Source organism: Stegodyphus dumicola, chromosome 10, assembly GCF_044657685.1.
Source record: "Stegodyphus dumicola isolate Sdum_Otavi_A_Nest chromosome 10, ASM4465768v1".
Taxonomy (NCBI): Eukaryota; Metazoa; Arthropoda; class Arachnida; order Araneae; family Eresidae; genus Stegodyphus; species Stegodyphus dumicola.
This window is the reverse complement of record NC_140777.1, coordinates 125,808,152-125,827,756: the sequence shown is the minus strand read 5'-3', so window position 1 is coordinate 125,827,756 and position 19,605 is coordinate 125,808,152. Positions and strand designations below refer to the sequence as shown.

At 32.8% G+C, this 19,605-nt stretch overlaps 1 protein-coding gene across 1 annotated transcript in view; it reads left to right on the top strand.

Annotated features, from left to right (window-relative positions):
* LOC118203410 (alpha-2-macroglobulin-like) overlaps nt 1-19,605 on the top strand; it is a 173,550-nt gene that overhangs the window by 121,674 nt on the left and 32,271 nt on the right. The window contains exons 23-26 of the mRNA XM_085825517.1: nt 3,575-3,751; nt 5,038-5,276; nt 10,358-10,604; nt 17,861-18,039. Of these exons, the coding sequence (XP_085681643.1) occupies nt 3,575-3,751; nt 5,038-5,276; nt 10,358-10,604; nt 17,861-18,039 (842 nt within the window). The remainder of the gene's footprint in view (nt 1-3,574; nt 3,752-5,037; nt 5,277-10,357; nt 10,605-17,860; nt 18,040-19,605) is intronic.

Below are 19,605 nucleotides of genomic sequence, written 5' to 3'. Positions count from 1 at the left end.
ATTTTTCTCAGTTCCTCTGAGAAGAGCCGCTGTCTAGTTGCCTAATATATATCATCCTTGGTCTAAGTGGTCTCCTATAACAGCTGCTTTGGTGGTTACTGTACCCAAATCGCATTCAATATCCACTTCAGCAACAGGTAAACAAGTCATATGATCATCCAGCAAATGTCGAACCCACACATGTTCTCCCTTCATTCTATCTCTGTCTACATATTTCTGACAAATAATATCTACCTTTGCTCCCGTATCTCTTAGAATAGGTACTTCAAAACCATTTACTCTTCCATTTAATGTATAGGGATCTAACAGATTTTTCTCTGATCTCCCGCTTATCCGATACAAATCTGCTTTTTGAGTTTTTAAATTGGGGCACTGAGGACGTAAATGGTCAAAAGATCCACATTCATAACACTGGAGTCTTTTTCTCCTATCAAAATTCGAGTCCGACTTTTTCCCAACATTGCGTGCATCATCATCTTTTTTAAATTGTGTGCTTTGAGGGTTTTTTCTATTTTTGAAAACGTTACCAGTGGACTGAGAAACACCCATTTGTCTACCTGACATTTTCGTTTTAAATTCACCCAATTTCGTTTTCCCAACCATCGTCTTTTTCGCATCTTCAAATTCCTCTATTTTACCCACCAACAGTTTTGGTGAAGTGATCGTAGCCCATTCATCTATAAAATGTTCCTTAAACTCATTAGGCGTGCGCCTTTTAATCTGATCTACCAACATTAAATCCTTGAGTTGCTCAAATGTTTCGATTTTTAATCCCTTAAGCCACCCATCTAAAAATGTCTTAATTTCGTGATAAAAATCGTACCACGTAGAATCCGGATATTTCTGAGTCTTAACAAGAAGTTGCCGAAACTTCTCCGCACTTAATGTAAATCTTTTAAGTAGTAATTCTTTAATAAGTTGGTAATCTCTAGCCTGTTCTTCAGGTTCCCTAGCAATTATATTATTTACCTCAACCGGAAGGACACCAATGAGATATGACACCCATTGATCCGCGGGCAATTTTAGAACTTTAGCTTGCCTCTCAAAATGTTCTAAGAATAAACTGATATCATCTGTTTTTAAATTAAACTTGGGCATAAGTTTCTGAAAATTCTGGTTAAATACCGTTTCACCTCCAGGTTTAGCAGATTCAGTGTTCTGTTTTGCTTTAAGGCATTCTAGTTCTAACTGTTACTTTTAATTTCTTTATTTTGTTGTAGTATCTGAAATTCCCTCTCCCTAGCTTCCTGTTCTAACTGTAATTCTTTCGCTCTTGTTTGCTTCTCTAAGTTTTCCTTTTCTAGCCTATCAGTCATAATACTTTCTAACAAATTTTTAACAAATTCTTCCTCATAATTTTTACTATTCGTTATTAATTGTTTTAAATCTATCACTTTCATATCTTCTAAAGCTATTTCCCCAAGTTCTGAAGCGACAAGGAATAGATCCCTTTTCTTAGCTTTCCCCAGAAATGCCATTTTCACAAAAGTAATTGTTCAAAACAAACAACTCAAATAGTTATTCACAAATAATACACATAAAAATATATCAGAGATATAAAAAACACTAACTTTTCTTCTTTCTTACAAAATTAGGCAAATGAAAATAAAAGGTTAATAAAAGCATTAATCACTGTGGATTTATTTCCATTCAAACATAAAACGAATAAACAACCTTACTGAATACTTCGTATAAAAAATTAATAACAAATTCTTTTCATTTAGTACAGCCAGACAGAAAAAAACCAGAGTGGCGCCAATAAATATAAACACCTTTAATTAACTATCGTTTTCATGACAGCTACTTCCGCTGGCAACACATGGCCAACGCAATTACTACGTAAATTCGATAGCGCAGGTTTAAATCAGAACACTATTAGAACATTTCTTTATTGCTCAAAGCTTTAATTTTTATACCATGAAATGATAAAAATTTAACATTCTACTTATCAGAAAAAACACATCATATTAAAATACAGCACCGGTGTGCTTTCATGAGAAAACCAAAGTAACAAGTTTTTAATATATTCAACAACTTATTTCTTTCATAAGAATTTAACATAAATTTTCTTCTAATGACTTAGAAATGAAAATTGCAATATTACACTGATGTGCTTTCACATATACACAAAATAAACAGTTCAGATTCTATCACACCAATTTATAGCGAAACGTTAAATATAAATACACTGATGTGCTGTTTATTTACGGGAATGGATTTTTCCCAGTATCATACAAAAGAAAAATATCTCGTTAGATATATAAATGCAACACTTTGATTGTTTTAAAAACTCTTATGCACTGACGTGCTATAAAATGCGCTGATGTGCTACGTGTTAATGGGAAAATGTTTTCCCGAATATACCGCAAAAGGAAAATATATTGTTAGATATATAAAACAAACACATTGAGTGTTTAAAACTTTTATGCACTGATGTGCTACTTCTGCTTTGGGAATTGATTTCCCGAATAAGTAATAAATAACTACATTATACTCTTCAGGCCTGGAAATGAATATTGTGGAGAGCACATACCTGGTCTCTTGTCACACAAATCTCGGTTGGAACCTCCAATTTTTATTTTCTTTTCGTCTGTGACGTCGTGGATGCTTCAGTGAAAACGGAATCAACACTGGTATTGGTGATGCATCACTTTAATTACAGCACATACCACAGATACAACATTTAATTAATACATTTAGAAAACTTGAGTACATATCCGAGTTGGTGACACGATCAGAGACGTTAAAGATGATGAACTCGTCATCACTGGACAAATTTAGTCTCCACACCTCAGCTTGCTGGCGGAGCTTCCCAGCACTCTTCTCTCACAGGCGTCTCACCGAAATCTCATCTCTTTACGCATGCGTAATTCTCAGTTAAGTCATTGCCATTCACAGTTCTTTAAATAAGGTGTTAAAATGAATTATAGTACTCGTAGTGTGAGGAGTTTGCTAACGACGTTCTCTCTAGTCAAGAGCATCATAGGTCTTTCTAGTAGAGAGTTCAGGAGCGTTCTTTACACTGCTTTTAGAATTTTTTGATACAACACAAATTTTAATTGGTTTATTCACTTTATCAACATAAAGTTTTAAAGTTGTTCCCAGGGCTGATATTCTATAGTTTATTATTTTTAATATAATATATCGAAACCATATTTTTATATTACAAAATATGCATTTATTTTTAAAAATTTAAACAAAGAAAATAATTGGCGGAGTGTAATTTCTGCCTCTCTCCTTCAGTGTTACTTCCCTCCCTCATTTCTGTTAAGCTGAGTTTCTTTCGGATGATATTTTACTGTATACATGGTCTATGGCAAATACGGTCAGATTTAGTTGCGAAGAATTTTTATTAAATACAATCTCATCCCAGTTATCGAAATCAGCAACTTCAAAGTTTCTGCGGAACACGTTTTGGGAAAGGCAGCTGTAATATACTTATATTTATGTTTTACAACTTTACAAAAAAAATTGTAATTTGGCAACGTATATAAATGGACTTAAATATATTAAGTATACAGTCAAAATTTTAGCAAAAAGCTTTAAAAAACTCTGTAATAACAAATACTTTTAGGTGATCTGATGGCTCAAGCGCTGAATGGACTAAAAAGTTTGGTTAAATTACCCGTTGGCTGTGGAGAGCAGAATATGGTCCTTTTTGCACCAAACATCTTTGTTTTGGATTACTTAAGCGCCACTGGTAAAATCACAGAAGACCTAAAAGAAGATTGTTTGAATAATATGAGGAAAGGTAAGTAATTTCGTTCATTTCTATACTTGAAATTGAATTTTTCCTGTCATTTTATTGGTAATTACTACACTAATACTCTCGGAGATGAGAGGTCTAGAAATTTCAAGATTTTCTTCTCGGATACAAGTGCTTATTGACGAATGCTCACCAGTCATATTGCTTTTACGAAACATAATTAGTATTGTTTTCGGTTAACGAAAATTATGAAAATTATCTGAAGATATTTTCGCTTCCGAGAAAAGAGATACACTACGCAAATAATATATCTCTACATAGAGTACACTAGGTAAGTCAGTTTTACAGCATCTTCTTACTGACTATGAACATTTGATAGTAGAAATAAAAAGTCTTACCGATCAAACATTCTGGATTATACTTCAAATAATTTACATGAGTTAAATTCAGCTGCCGGCAACGGAGCAAATAGGCATAGAAATTGCTTGTTGCAAATAACAGTGAGATGTTGTTTAAAACTATCTGACTCTATCAATTAATGTTATTTGCTACTATGATTTACTGAGATGATTATAATAGGTAATCTTTGTTCCTTTCTCTCTTTCAAACCGCAGCATTCTATCCCAAGGTCAGTAGATAGGTAAGGTTTATGCTCATTCAAGGTCAAGGCTTTTCTTTCTGACGCTTGAGATTATAGACGTATTGAGACGTATCTTGAGACTTACCTGTCTGCTCAGACTTATGAGTCAAGGACGTCGAATTTACTAGGCTGTTTGACCTTGATTGAGTAGCGTACACCCTGAAGTATTGTAACTTTGCTTTATCCATGTTTCCCAAATCTTTCGCTATTTTTCTTCAACACCATTGTCTTTGTTACATTTTGTAGCATTCTTGTGTGTTTTTCGTCTTTAGTATACTCAAAAGTAAAATTATAATCTCTATATTTATGTATTTATGTGAATAGAGAGTTTTTGCTATTATTCTTTCTTACAGATCATATTAAGTTTCAAAAGTTCTTGAATAGTATATCGTAGCTTTTTTTTATTAAAAAAAAGAAAAAGGTCTGAGACTGATGAAGAAAGTGTTCTCCGTATAACTCAGTCCTAACTGCTTCTTTGCCTTACAGACTTACATAGTATTTAGACTCCTAAAAATTACTTAACAATTCTGTACTTTCAATTACTTTCGCTTTGCGAAAGAAACTTTAGTTGTAAAAGAAGCTTATATCATTCGAAGGCATTTTACAAAAAAGATTTTCAGGTAACAGATGATTTCCGAATGTGCTTTTCTCTTACTTTGTGACTACTTACTTAAGATTTATTTTTTCCTAGGTTATCAAAGAGAACTACAGTACCGACGTAACGATGGTTCTTACAGTGCATTTGGGAAATCAGATAGACAAGGAAGCCTCTGGTTAACCGCTTTCGTTCTTAAATCTTTTGGTCAGGCAAGAAGATTTATGGACATAGATGAAAATGATCTGCTAATAAGTTCGCAGTGGATACTAAACCGACAGTTTGAAAACGGGTGTTTCGAGCCGTCAGGTAGAATCCTCCATAAAGACATGAAGGTAATATTTTCGTTATTCCTCGTAATTAGTGCTATTGGTATTACATAAAAAAATAACACTACTCAAAGAAGGTGGGATTTTCTACATCAGACAGTTGTATAGCATCTTTATGGCGATAACTTTTCCGTTTCTGTGAAGTGTTTTTTTTTCGGGGGGGGGGGGGTATTTAAACTAGAGATCATATTCTTTGAGAAATAATACATACGAAACAAAAAGAACTTACAAATGTTCAATTCTTTTGCATTATTCCTATTTTTATATTAATTCGTTTTTAGTCCAAAAGGGGCTATGTCTCTGAGGAACTATTATTTTCGTTTTGCGATTTTGCGTCGAATCACTCTGAATATCCGTTTCACTTTTCAAACTGTTGCCACCAAATATTATCGCCCTGTATTATATTTGAAGAATTAAATAATGAAGAATTTGCGTAAATGTATGTATGTAAGATAAAAATATATGAATCAAAATTATAGATTAAACTATAAAACATTAATTCTTCTTCTCTATTCTAAAATCGTAATAACTTCTTTGCATTGCGTCATTTCTAGATCACTCTATGATCGGCGCAGCTCTGATGACGTAATCATTGGGAACTGAAACTGTCCTTGTAAACCAAAACTTTTCTCCTCGCGTGCCTCCATCCTGCATAACTACGCACTTCAGCTTTGCTCTTTACTCTGCTAAGATGTAATTTCGCTGGCTTGCTTTCTATCTTAACAATATATAAAAATGTAAATCTTGTGTGGAAAGGCACGACTAGAGTGCCAAGTGATTGTGGCCACAAATATCAATTGGAAATAAAAATGGAATTAAAACTGCCTCGACTGCCAAGTTCTTTAAATACTACGCAATCAAAGATCTTCTTCAATATGGATTTCCTTTCCTTTTATTATGACATCCTTTGCTTTTATTATGACATGTATGTTTCTCGCATTGTGATAATACAACGGTTTCTAGAGCCATCTAATTTTGAATGACGTAATCCTACTGCGAATATGAACATCTGGAAGCCAACATTTGAAATTTGGAATTTGTCTTATTATCGATTTCATATTTTGTAAAACTCTGGCGAATTTTTGATTAAAAAATTCAAGGATTTCAAAGCGAGCAATGGCAACGTTGTATAGAAAAAACGTTTTTTATCTCCAGCGCGCGAGTCTCTGTATCGGAAATTTTAAAGATATGCTCAATTTAAAACTATTTTGCCATATTGCTGTTGAACTGAGTTTTATGGTTTAAGTGCGAAGTACGTGATATTTAATAAATAAATGTAACATACAAAATTAAAAAAAAAAAAGCCCCTTTGGACGTAATTTAAAATCTGAAACATTTCAGATTTTCTTTTTGTGATTACTTTTGTTATCTTTTTCAACCGCCCAGATGGAAAAATGGTTAGTGACTCTGACCGTGGCCTTCGAGATAACAAGGCCTGGTTAGCTACGAGTGACGTCACGAAAGGCGTCCGATTCTTCCGTGACTTTCTTTGCTTCAGATTTGAATGCTAGCGTTTCGTTCGATGTTTAGAGTGTTTTGTTTTTAATAATGCATAATAATTAAATTTCCAGAGACTTGAAAACGTATATAAAAGGTCGTATATTCATTTGCAGTTAAGATTAATAACTTAATAAATATTATTTTTTAAGAAATATTCACGAAATTTTCTATGCCATGTTTTAGGTTATCTTGTGCATTTTTTTTTACAATGTATTGTAATAATTTGTTAGAATACACTCAAAAAAGAAAGTACTGAAATAAGTAAATAAAAAGGCTGTTATTTATTAACATAAAAAAGTCTTTACAGTTTGAGAAGGAGAGGAATGAAAGGAATGAAAAGATTTAGAAATATAAATAATTCACTAACAAAAGTAAATATAATTTAGCAAATTAAAAGACATAAAAAAAATTTTTTTAAACTATAAATATTTCAGAGCTTTCAAACATTATGCAAATGTATTTTAATTCATTTAAATTATTATCTAATAAAATGAACAGAAAAGCCACAGAAAAAATTTAAATCTCAAACCTTTGTAAATTAAATAAATTACAATTTTGCTGCAACATTACAGAAAACGAATAATTTTCACATATTTATATGTTATCTATAGCAATAATTATAAGGATATTTACATCATTTAATAATATTTACATTATTAGTTATATGTAGATGCATAATAAATAATATATTTACAAATAAAAGCCATCCATATAATGTTTCACAAAAGCGTAAAATCAATAAATTTGCCAACGAAAACCTCAAAACAACTATACATAGAACAAACCATGATTTCTGTCTAATTAGGAAATACTGTGCAAGTTGTACTAGTATACTGAAGCAATAATTAATCGCAATTGATAATTTATTTTGAAAAATTATGAAGTATTATCAAATAATAAGGAAACAGCAAAAGGATTAATAAATTTAAATGTAAAAGATACATTATTGAAAATATATTTGAACTGCATCATATTTAGTACACTATTTTTAAAAAATAAAACAATGTCATTTACATACTCATATCTTTTCATCACGTATTCTTGATTTTTTTAAGTTTCCTTTCATCGATTTTTGTATGCATATTATTTTGAAGAACTTTAATATAATTGTTTAAACAAATATTTGAAACGGTGCTCATTATTTTTTTTAATCTGCTAAAAAAGGGAATTCCACACATTAAACAAGTTTCATGAACATCAAACATGTTAATCTTTTGAACATATATCTCGGTAAGTTTGACCAGTAAAGAATGCTGTTCAACTTCTTTACTGGTTCATTACTTTCAACTGGAACAACTTTATCTCCTAGATAAACTGCTATATTTATATGAAGCGATACAAAGATACTTTTTCAATTTTAGGATATGGATGAAAACTGAGCAATAAAATATAAATACCAGCAATAGATTTGTGTAAAATAATATTTGAAGTATCTGAAATATTTAATTTATTTGGTAACATAGAAGAAAAATCCTCAAATGATGCTATTTTGTCCTTTCTCAAAAATTCATTAAAAATATGCTTCTCCATCTTAGCTCTTTTTTCCTCCCTGCTCATCCTCCGAGGGGTTGGACTTTCAGATAAGTATTTTGGAAAACCAGAAAAAATGCATGGGTAAGCATCGTTATTTAATTTAGGATGCCCTCTACACATCTGAATAAAAGTACTTTCGTTTGTTGGTAAATAATCATAGCGAATAATATCATCTTTTGGAAATGTTTTTCACATTGAATTCATCTGCGATCACTTGAAATAAAATTTTTCCTTGGAATTTTTTTGATCCATAAATCCCGTTTTACTGTATCTTTTGGAAATTTGAATACTGATACATATTCAATAGTGCCATCGTAATTGGATTTGCATGCTGGAACGCAACATCGTGCAGGCATGATGAAGACAGCTCTACGTAGAACGTCGATCGTTATTCTTGTTAACAAATAAGTTAACTAGTAATCTCAATTTAAAAACGAAAATATCCTTAACAACATTATTTAAATTTAGCAATAAAAAAGACACGAATAATAAAAATATACAGTACGCAATCAACGTAATAAGAAATCTTCGCTTGCAGTGCGAAGAGTGAAAGTTCAGACGCCTTACGTGACGTCAAATCACGTGATTCTGCAGCTGACCAGGCCATCTAATCTCGAAGGCCACGCTCTGACAGCCGTACGGAAGGGTCCATGCTCGAATCCCGAATAAGGCATGCATGTACTTTGCCCGCTGGTTTATAGGAGGCAACGGTAGCCCACCTATTAGGTCCCTCCATAATAAAGTGACCACCACTTCCGGCCTTACGACTTGGGTCCGCCAATGGGGGTCCGCCAAAGGGGGAAAAATATAATTTTTTTTCTATCGAACTTCACCGGTATTCAAGTTAGGCAAAGTTTAAATAAAGCGTGTATTTCGTTCGCTTACCTTTCAATTAGACGCTCTGTCGCTACGAATTAGCTTTCCTGAATTGCTACGAAAATTTGCTTAATGATTTCATAACTTATTAAGAGTTAATGTTTTGAAAGTAAGCTAAGTAAAAGTTTTTTAGATTATAAATTTGAGTGGGGGATAGATTTGGTTTTGTTTTGAATTATTACAAAGCGTGTGAGAGCTATCTGCTCGAGCGGAGAATTATTTTCGTACACTTTTTTATGAAAGAAAATTTAATTTTGCTTGTCATTTACTTTAATGTTTAGATTTTTTACTTTCCCCAAGTATCATTAGATAACGTTTATTAACTTCATTAAAGTCTATCAGTTAAAACAATAAATATTTTTAGACTAATGAACTTAATAAACTCTTATTCTTGTTTTTTGAGTAGTAATTTCCATTTTAGTATGGTTCAGAAGTAGTGTGACGATGAAAATTCATAGATTTTGTTAGTTAAGGTAACGTTACATTTTCAACAGAAATTTGGTTTCATGCAATCTGATGTGGGCTGTGATATATCATAAGATTCAGATTATATTGAGATTTATGCAACGAGAAAATGTTACGAAATTTTACTCTTAGATCATTGGAGTTATCATTCCGCTGTCACAAACTATGCCTAAAAAAAGATTCTGCTCGAATAATACTTGCGTTGTTACCTCTCATCTTTCCTAATAAGAGCTTCAAACAAATATATTTGCTAATTATTGCTGGTTCATCCAATTTTATTGCGCAGGCAGAACATGTTGCTACATTAGGGACTTCTACATGTTTGTCTCAAATAGAGCCGGTTTCTCTTAACACTTTCTTAATGTCTACATTCCTTCTTTTATGTTGAAAACTGTAACACGATTTCACATTTATTAATTTTATCAAATCTGTTGTCTTAAAAAATTAAAATTCTGTGAGGATCATAAATATTTAAAAAACAATCAATAAAACATTTTACTAGAGGAAACAGAATCCTTGTAAACAAATATGCCATGATTTGTTTATTCATTTCTTTCTAATTATGCTATTAATTTTTTTACTAAAAGAGGTTATGATGCTTAGTAATTTGTTTCGATTTGATATGAGAGTATAAACGCATTTTTCTCTCATGTACAATCAGTATAAACTTTATGCTTGAATTTTATTAATTAATTGGTATTTAATTTGTTTAGGGTGGCCTTAATCAAGGAGAACAATCCCTTGCTCCTCTGACAGCGTACATCCTGATAAGCTTATTAGAATCTGGAGCAGAAAGCCTGAATCATACAGCTGCAAAAAATGCTCTAAAATGCTTAGCAGCGGATGGAATTCCCAACAATTATGCATTAGCTCTCTATGCTTATGCTACTGCTCTTTCTAGAGAAATAGATACTGCCAAACAACATTTAAAACTGTTGGATGAAAGAGCTGTTATTAAAGGTAAGTTAAGAAACATATACGCTTTGAGCATTACAATTTTCATATCGAAGCTAGTTTTCAAATTTAGAAGAGCCGCCCTCTATACGTGTTGAATGGGAGCATATTAAGAAGGTAAACGCCACGTATGCATTTGGAAAGAAGACTTTGTTAGAAGATGGGCACCTCATACACATTTTCATGTAAAACCGTTTGTTTTTCAATAATAATGGTATTCTTTATTTATTTTATATATAATATATATATAATATATTATATATAAAATAAATAAATCTCGGATATAATAAATCTTTCCCCTTCCACCAATGCTAGAAGATCATGCCCCTCTCCCTTTCAATGCTTGAAAAATACATATAGTTAAATTTAGATTCTTTTTTAATTTGTTTCATAAATTAAGCAAGAAAAAGTATAGAAAATGTCGGTAATTAACAAAATTTAAATAAAAGTAGATTCATCTGTTTATAAAATAAAACTAAATATTTAACAGGCAAATAAAAGGCTTACCATATCCATCCCTTGAAACTATGAAATTCAACCCCTGAGGGAATTCTCCCCTGATTGAGAACTCCTGCTTTAATGTAAATAAAATTTCTTCTCCATTGTACTATAGTCTACCCGTCTAGGGCAGACATTTTTTCCCTTTATATTAGTTTTATTTATTTTTATTCTTTTTATTTCATGTAACTTTATTTTGCTACTGTTTGAGATAATATTATTACATGCGTATGAGTTTGTAATGGGTTGAATGCACACAGAACCGATGAAAGCTTAGTGAAATTTACTTTGCCCCCCCCCAAAAAAAAACAATTTGGCAAGATAGTCATTTACCTCAATGTTAAATAGACTTAATAGATAAAAGAAGGGATATACCCCAAATTTTCCGCGGAACCGTCACATTATTTCTAATTCCTTTCATGTTACATTATGCGAGAGCTACTAGAAATTTACATATAAGTTCAGTATAATTATTAAAGTATAACCAAAATTTGTAACATTGTCCCCTTCCTAAAAACTGCACGTCCCGGGCAATACAATGGCTGAATAGGAAGGCATATTCACAGCTGAGGAAAATCAATAACTGTATGTTAAAAGCAGTACTAAAATAATTATTTCAATAATTAGCATACAACTAATAAAATACTAAATCAATAAATAAGTGCCTGAATTAAAAATTTATGTACATGTAAGGACTACGGTCTTAGTATATACAATGGTCTTTTTATATACACTATGGAGTCTACATGCTGCGGTAAGGCCTACTGTCGGTAGACTGCGTGGTATGCTGTCGTAATGAACGACTTTAGATTTAGAATTTAATGATATATGTATTCGAACTATAACGTCGTTCAACCTGTTTAGGACTGTGTAAGGATCGTCCCAGGGTCACTATAGTTTAAGACAAGGATAGAAATTTAATTTGACGGTCCGAGGCAAATTAAAATAAATATATATTTGTATATTATATAGCTATCTCCTTTTCTACATTGTTTAAATATTATTTTTTCTTCCTTTCTTTCAAAGGCCTGATGATCTTTTTACTTTCTCCATTTTTGTTCTACAAAACATAAACCGACGGAAATAGCAAGCACAGATAACTGTCAATCGGTAAAGTGTTAAAAGCGAAAGTTCTTTGTTAGCTGTAGATTGGCATCAACAAACGTTATTTCTTTCTCGGGGAGCAGACATATTGGAATCCAATATAGGTGAATTAGACCTCACATATGGTAGACTGCGCATTTTAAGATCCAGCCAGCGGCTTTTTTTGGCGTGAGTTCTAATATTATTGATTGCGTATGGAAAGATTGCGGACATATAATTGTGGTAAAATTATCAAAAGTATAGCGTAGCTAGTGCTTGTTTGGGGTTATTCCTAAAATATTTCAACCCCAAATTGGGTACTAAAAACGTAAAATTGATTCAGAGTGCCGTGCTTTTAATGATAAATGGACCTGGAAATATTTTTTAAAAGATGAATCAATGTGTTTCATCTGCAATGAAGCTGAAACAGTCTTCAAAGAATGTAACATTTCCCATCTAATCATAAGAATTCCAATTACGAAGCAATGTCGAACATGAAAGAAAACAAAATGCAGAAAGTCATTGTAAAAAATTACCAGGTCGACAAAATTTTTTCAAGAAGGTAAACAATATCCAAGACGCAGCTACACATGCAAGTTACATTGTAGCGTACACTATTGCTAAAAATAATAAAGCTCTCAATGATGGGGAGTTCGTTAAACAATGCATGCTCCAAGTTTGTGATATTTTATGTCCGGACAAGAAAAATAATTTTGAAACTGTAAGCTTATCTTAAAAAACGGTGACTTCTAGAATCGAAGACATCGGTAAAAATTTGTCATCACAACTCAAAGATTGGCCAGTGTAAATTCTACTCCATAGCTATAGATAAAAGCACTGATATAAATAAAACTGCTCAATTAGTATTATTTATAAAAGGTGTTGATGACAACTTTGAAATTACCGAGAAAGGGGCGTGCATGCGTTCTTTAAAAGGAATTAGAACGGGATGTGATATTTTTCATGAATTTCAGGAAGAGCTTTTTATTTTGAAAGTGCTTATAACGAATATGTGCAATATTACGACTGATAGAACACCAAATATCACAGGGAAAAAAATCTGGATTTCTTGGAAGTTTTAATTAAAACTATTCCTAAAACTAATGTTGTTTTCCTACATTGTGTTTTACATCAAGATGCTCTGTGTAAATCTGCATTCAATACGAAACTCGTGTTTGATGCAGCCGTGAAGCTTGTAAATACTATTCGATCTCGTGGGCTTACTCACAGGCAATTTCGAGATTTTCTTCAATCCGTGTAATCTTAATACTCTGATATACTGTATTACACGAAAGTAAGGTGGCTTGGTGCAGGATGTGTTTCCAAGCCAGTTTGGCAGCTGAAAGACGACTGTCGTTTTTCCATGAGAAACGGTGTTCTGCGTATCTTGTATTTTTCACAGATCTTCTTTGTCATATGAACAATTTGAATGTCAAGATGTAAGGGAAAAATCAATTTATCGACGATATCTAGGGCCATCTCAAAGATTTTAAACTAAAATTTAATCTGTTTGCTGGGCAGGTAGCTAAGAACGACTTGTCTCATTTTTCGAGGTTAAATTTAATACCCTCAGTAAATGAACAGAAGCTTATGAATTATGAAGATGGCTTGAAAAAAAACTGTGTTTTGAGTTCGAACGCTGATTTCAATATTTCAGTGCCATTCAAACAGAATTGGATACTTTTACTATGCCTTTCAACGTAAACTGTGAAGCAATGAGGTCATATTTGCAGCTTAAATTAATTTATTTGTAATCTAATTATCATCTCAAGAAGTTGTTTCTAAAAATGCCAAATTTAGAGTTTTACAAATCATTATCGAAAGCAAGTTTCTCAAATTTAATATCTCACGCTCAGAAAATCAGTGCTAAAGTGTTTTCAACTATGAACCTTAGAACGAATTTAGAAGTAGACTGACAAATGAGCATTTAGCCTCTGAATTCCTTGGAATCGATACATCTCACTTTGAACCTCAATATAAGGATCTTTTAAAAATGAAATCGCAATTTCATTCATCTCATTAACATATTTAAATTGTAATCCATGTATATTGTTTCTAAAATTTTAGAAAAAATTATCTTGACCCGCCAAAGTTTTTCTTTTCGATTTTTTGCCCGCGACCGAAAAGGTTTGCCCATCTCTGGTTAGGAGAAAGTCCTCCTCGTCGAATCGGATTCCATTAACCACACCTTGTCACCAAGATGAATCGATGTTCTTTATCTTTTTGGTTGTATCGGATCTTCATCTTCTCCGTCACAAAGCTGCCTCGCTCTCGTGTAAAATTGTGCATCACTTCAAACTGTGCCTGGAGAAATTGTGTGTATTCCTCAGGAATTAAACGTGCATCCAAGGGCGACCAATCAACATATCACAAGGCAGATGAATGTCGCGAGGGAACAGCACCTGGATAGAGAACAGCGGATACTCTCGTGGACAGCACTACGATGGTCCAGTAAGAAAAAAGGTAATTTCTGGTCCGAGTCCTGTTAGTTTCTGGAAACCATCAGCCAAGAGTTATTAAGGGTTAAACTGCTCTATTATGCCGTATTTCTGTGGATGTAAAGGTGTCCTTTGAGTTTTGCTTGAATGGCTTACATACTTCTTTAATTACAGTCGAAATATAATTCCTTTCTGATTTCTGAATGTAACTCATTCTGATCAAGCGCTCCAAACCTCTCCATTCCGTAAAGCACTCCAAACCCTAGAAATCTGCTGTATCATTTACCTTTGCTACCGTGACAGCCTCTTGATCAGAGATAGAGTACGCTTTAGGCCACTTGTAAAGTAACCAGTAACAGCGAGGGAGTACTTGTTACCATTAGCAGATAGTAGGTGAGCTTCCAGGATATCGAACGCGATGGGTTCAAAAGGCTGTTACATTTTAACGTTACAATGTAGTTACACTGGCTGCGGTTTTTTCGGTCTTTTCTGAATATCACAGGAAATGAAAGACTTTAAGGACGTCCGAGATCTTGGAAATAGCAGCTGCCGCCGGAATGCCTTTCTATTATCCGATTCAAATTTCCAGCATAAGACACGATTTCGAACAAGTTATTGTAGGATTCCCCACTGTGTAATTCCAAGTTACTGTTGGAAGTGAAGAATAAGAAATGATCAGCGAATAATCGCTTGAGCTCGTGTGACAGGAAACAACAAGATAGAAGGGTAAAAGATTCCTTTATTATTCCAATTAAAGTTTAACAAAACTCCGTCTTGGAGTTGTACAATAAAGCCGACACTTGGCCTTGAACTTAAGAAACTAAGAATTAAATTAAACTAATTTAACTAAAGATATATAGCCGAAGCTATCACGACCGAGCGTAATAATAGCCTAAAAAGGTGGAGGGTGCAGCCAGAATATCTGGTATCTCTCTCACTAAGACTGTAAAACTTCGCGGTTATATACCGCTCTTCCTCATTAGCATTCAGAAGTGCTTCTAAAACTACGTTCTGGCCAGAAGTGGTAAGTTGAAGTAAGAATCGATAGGAAAGGAAGTTTAACTCAAAATTTAACTGTTAATAAAATTAACATAATCCTTACAGAGTGAGTCCCAGACAGCGCAATATTGCTTTGTCATAGTATTATAGATCGAAATGCTCTGCAAGTTTTCTGTTTGAAGACTCCATTAAGTCATCATAAATTTAATGTCACCGTCTTCCAACTGGTTTTTATGACTATTTTATCACTCAGACAATGGTAAGTCGTAACTTGACGTGCAAAGGGGTTAACTAGATCATATTTGAGCCTGGAACAATAGCGACAGCTTTCTGGGCAGGATCTTCTAGTCGTATAGTTCTAGCATAGGCGTTTTCCTTGTGACGATCTTTTCCGATGAGCGATAGTGATGTTATATTTCTGGAGTCTCTGTATCCATCTAGGCATTCGGCCTTAATGTTTTAAACTTAGCGTTTTAGATTTGGATGAATTATTTGTAATACTCCTTTATTTTATAATAATTTTTAGTTTTTCCTTAACTTTAAAGAATATTGTTAAATTTTATTTTAATATGTTTCGCGAATGTTTGTCAAATTAATGGTGAAACGAAAAAGAAGTATGCTGTTAATCTTCATAATACTTGCATTTATAAAACTGAATATAAAACACGAAGATAAAGAGGATGCTTGGAACAATCAATTGTTATGCAATTCCTGACATAATAAATGCTTTTTAAGCTATTCAGTTAATGAACATGTTTAAAGAATAAGGTTCGTAGTCTTCGAAATTAATAGATATTATTTCTCCCTTTCATTGTTACGTATATTTTAACATAATTGAGTTTAGAGCTTTAAAAACAACCCTTTAAATACTGCCCTGATTATAATCGAAAATGAAAATTTAACGAACCATAAGAAGGTACAAGTGGACCATTAATTATCTAATGACTAAGATCAACAGTAATCAACAGTAATCAATTATTATTACCGTAAAATTGTAACATTTTGTGTAACAATTTTAATGTTTTATGTAGCAAATTATGCAATTCCTGGGTAACAATCTTTTCTTCAGGTTATTAGATTTTCAACCTCCTAAGAACTTAAATTAGGCAAAACTCTTTTTTATTGTTATCGAAAGCATTGATAATCAACAAATAATAGAATATTTATTTCATTTATTGGAAACATTAATACAAAAGTAAGGTAATATAATTTCAGTTTTTATTTTACATAAAAATATGAAGGCTTCCGCTGGTACTCTGAGTAACTTTCAAAACTGCATCGTAAAACGTTAAAATTGTTGCCAGTTAAAAGGTTGAAGAAATTTGATTCTCAGAATCTGATGAAGGTTGATTGATTAAAAAAGTTGTTGCCAGTTAAAAGGCTGAAGAAATCTGATTTACGAGCTAATGATGAACTTTAGATGGTTTGGGATAAATAAAAATATAAGAAGGATCTGAAAGTTCAGCAGCAATAGTAGTCAATCAAATTGATCTTCTTTGAATCTATTAGTTAAAAAATCAAAATTTTCCAAAGTTCTTTCATTTTTTCTTCCCATTAAAAATGCTCTGCACTTGATCTTTGAAAAGCTAGCCACATTTATGAAGAATTTGCCCATTTCTTGTCAGTGAAGTTTGCTATTATAGGAAACTAAGAACAAAATGAAATTTTGCATTAAAGATATAAATCTCCTTTAAATCAAAAATAAAATAAAGAGAGATGCCTAATAAATCTTGCAATCTTATATTAATCACTACTGCTATTTCGACTATTCTGCCAGTTTACATTAGTGTTTAAACTGTTCTATTCAATTACTAGTAACGTTGTATGAGATCTATAAGGTATTTTAAAGCTAATAATTGATCTTATAAGCTACAAGAAATTATGATGATAAGCGATGCAGTAATTTTTATATTAATAATCTTATTGGGCTTTCTTACACTACACAAACAACAACAAGAACATATTTTTACTTCCGTACATTCTCAAGTTCTTATTACCACCAAGTAAATATAAATTTAACAAGACTGTTTCCTTTCCAATCTTCACTGGATATATTTTTCGTGATAGTGACCTGTGCGGGAGTTGTATCATATTTCACTGTTTAAATACCTCTTTTATATCAAACACATATTTATATCTCACTAGTTAGTTAATGTAGCATAAAAAACAATGCAGTAAATTTCGTAGCAAATTTTTGACGATCCGAAATTGTATCTTCATAAGTAGGCAATTTTTTTCTTCTAGATGGTAATAAATTCTGGGAAACAAGCCATAAATCGAAATCAGTCAGTGTGGAAATTGCAGGATACTATGTCCTCGCTCTTCTGGAAGTAAATGAACAAAATAGTATTCCTACATCTCTACCAGTTGTGAAATGGATTGCTCAACAAAGGAACTCCAATGGAGGATTCGTGTCCACTCAAGTGAGTAACGTGAATAAACTACAAAAGAATATCTTCTACTAAATTCAAAAATACTTAAAACTTTACACTGGCGTATGGTACAATTTTTATATCAATTTTTTAATCAATCCGTAATTTTTCTTCATTAAACTTAGCGAAGATTTCTCTGAATACTTTACAAATGATAACACATGGATTGTATCCAAAATGATTGAAAAGAGTGCTTTCGAAATCATTATTCATTTTTTTATTTATTTATATATTAAATTTTGTTTGTTCGCGCTGACAATATTATACTTCAGAAACTTATTTTATGCTTGAAAACGAAATTTCTTATGCTAATTTTTAAAGACTGAGAGCTAGTTTTTAAAAGTTACACGAGTTCTCCGTTCTCTCTTCCATGCGCATTCCGTGATTATGGTTTATTGCTTTTGCTAACAATTTCCAACATTACTCTAAAATTTCCTTACTTCCTATTTTCTACAACAGTTCATGCTAGATAAAGTAGAGAAAGTGAACGTATTCTATTGTTATTGTTCTATTTTTGTGTAAATATTTTGAATTATAACTCTTCATAGCAAGGAAGTAATACACTGGATCTGACAAATATTCAAGTGTCCGAAGAAAGGTTGTCTTTTTGGTTGAGTCTACATTTAACCATTGACATACATTATTAGAGGTAAAACTATTCGCAGATACTGCTGATCTCAGACTTATAAACTACGCTTCTCGGCAAAACCAGTGACGGAACTTGGTGACACCAGTACTTTTCCATCATCTTTGATGGTTAGACAGTTATAGTACTATATTTCCTGTAGTGTTAGAATCCGCTTCACGCTTTGGTTTGACAAAGAATGCAAAGGAGTAATATTGGGTATAATGTACAAGAATTCGGTATTGTTATGGGGTGCACTGTGCATTTGCGTTAACATGGGAGCTATGTAACAGTGCAAAGATCCAGTGCATGTGCTATCAGAATGTCCAGACTTGTCTTAATCTTTGTTTAGAGTGCATTTTAGTTGCTCATTTTGGAAAAGAACAGATAGGAGCGACGGTTTGTGATGCATAGTCCCATTTGTTTTGCCATTTTGTTTTAGCCAAACTGTTGACGACTTGTTTGAGGTACAGTATGGTAGGAGCTGATGTTGGGAATCCGCTTCGATGCTGCGAGCTGCCTCCTTTGCAAGCGTTATCTGCCGAAGCGCCCCAGGTTTCTGTGCTTATTACTGTTGATATAAAAATTGTGGACTATATTTAGAATAGCGTGTAGCACTAAGAGTCTGTCGCTGTATAAACTGATGTTGTAGTGTCTATTGCTTATTCTAACGTGTATTTTCATTGTTAATGGATGGAATTTGCTATTTTTGGATGAAAGGTTGTGATTTCTGTGAGTTTATAAGGTATTTTCTCTGTATGCCTTCGTGGTGTAACAGTAGCACACTCATCGCGTATTCGAGAGGACCAGGTTCGAGTCTCTGCGAGGGCATTATTCAATTTTTATGTCTCTTGGCTTCAGAATAACCTAATGACTCTACAGTGGGGCCCACTAAAAGGTGTTGGATTCTCTCTCCTTTCTGCATGTTTTCG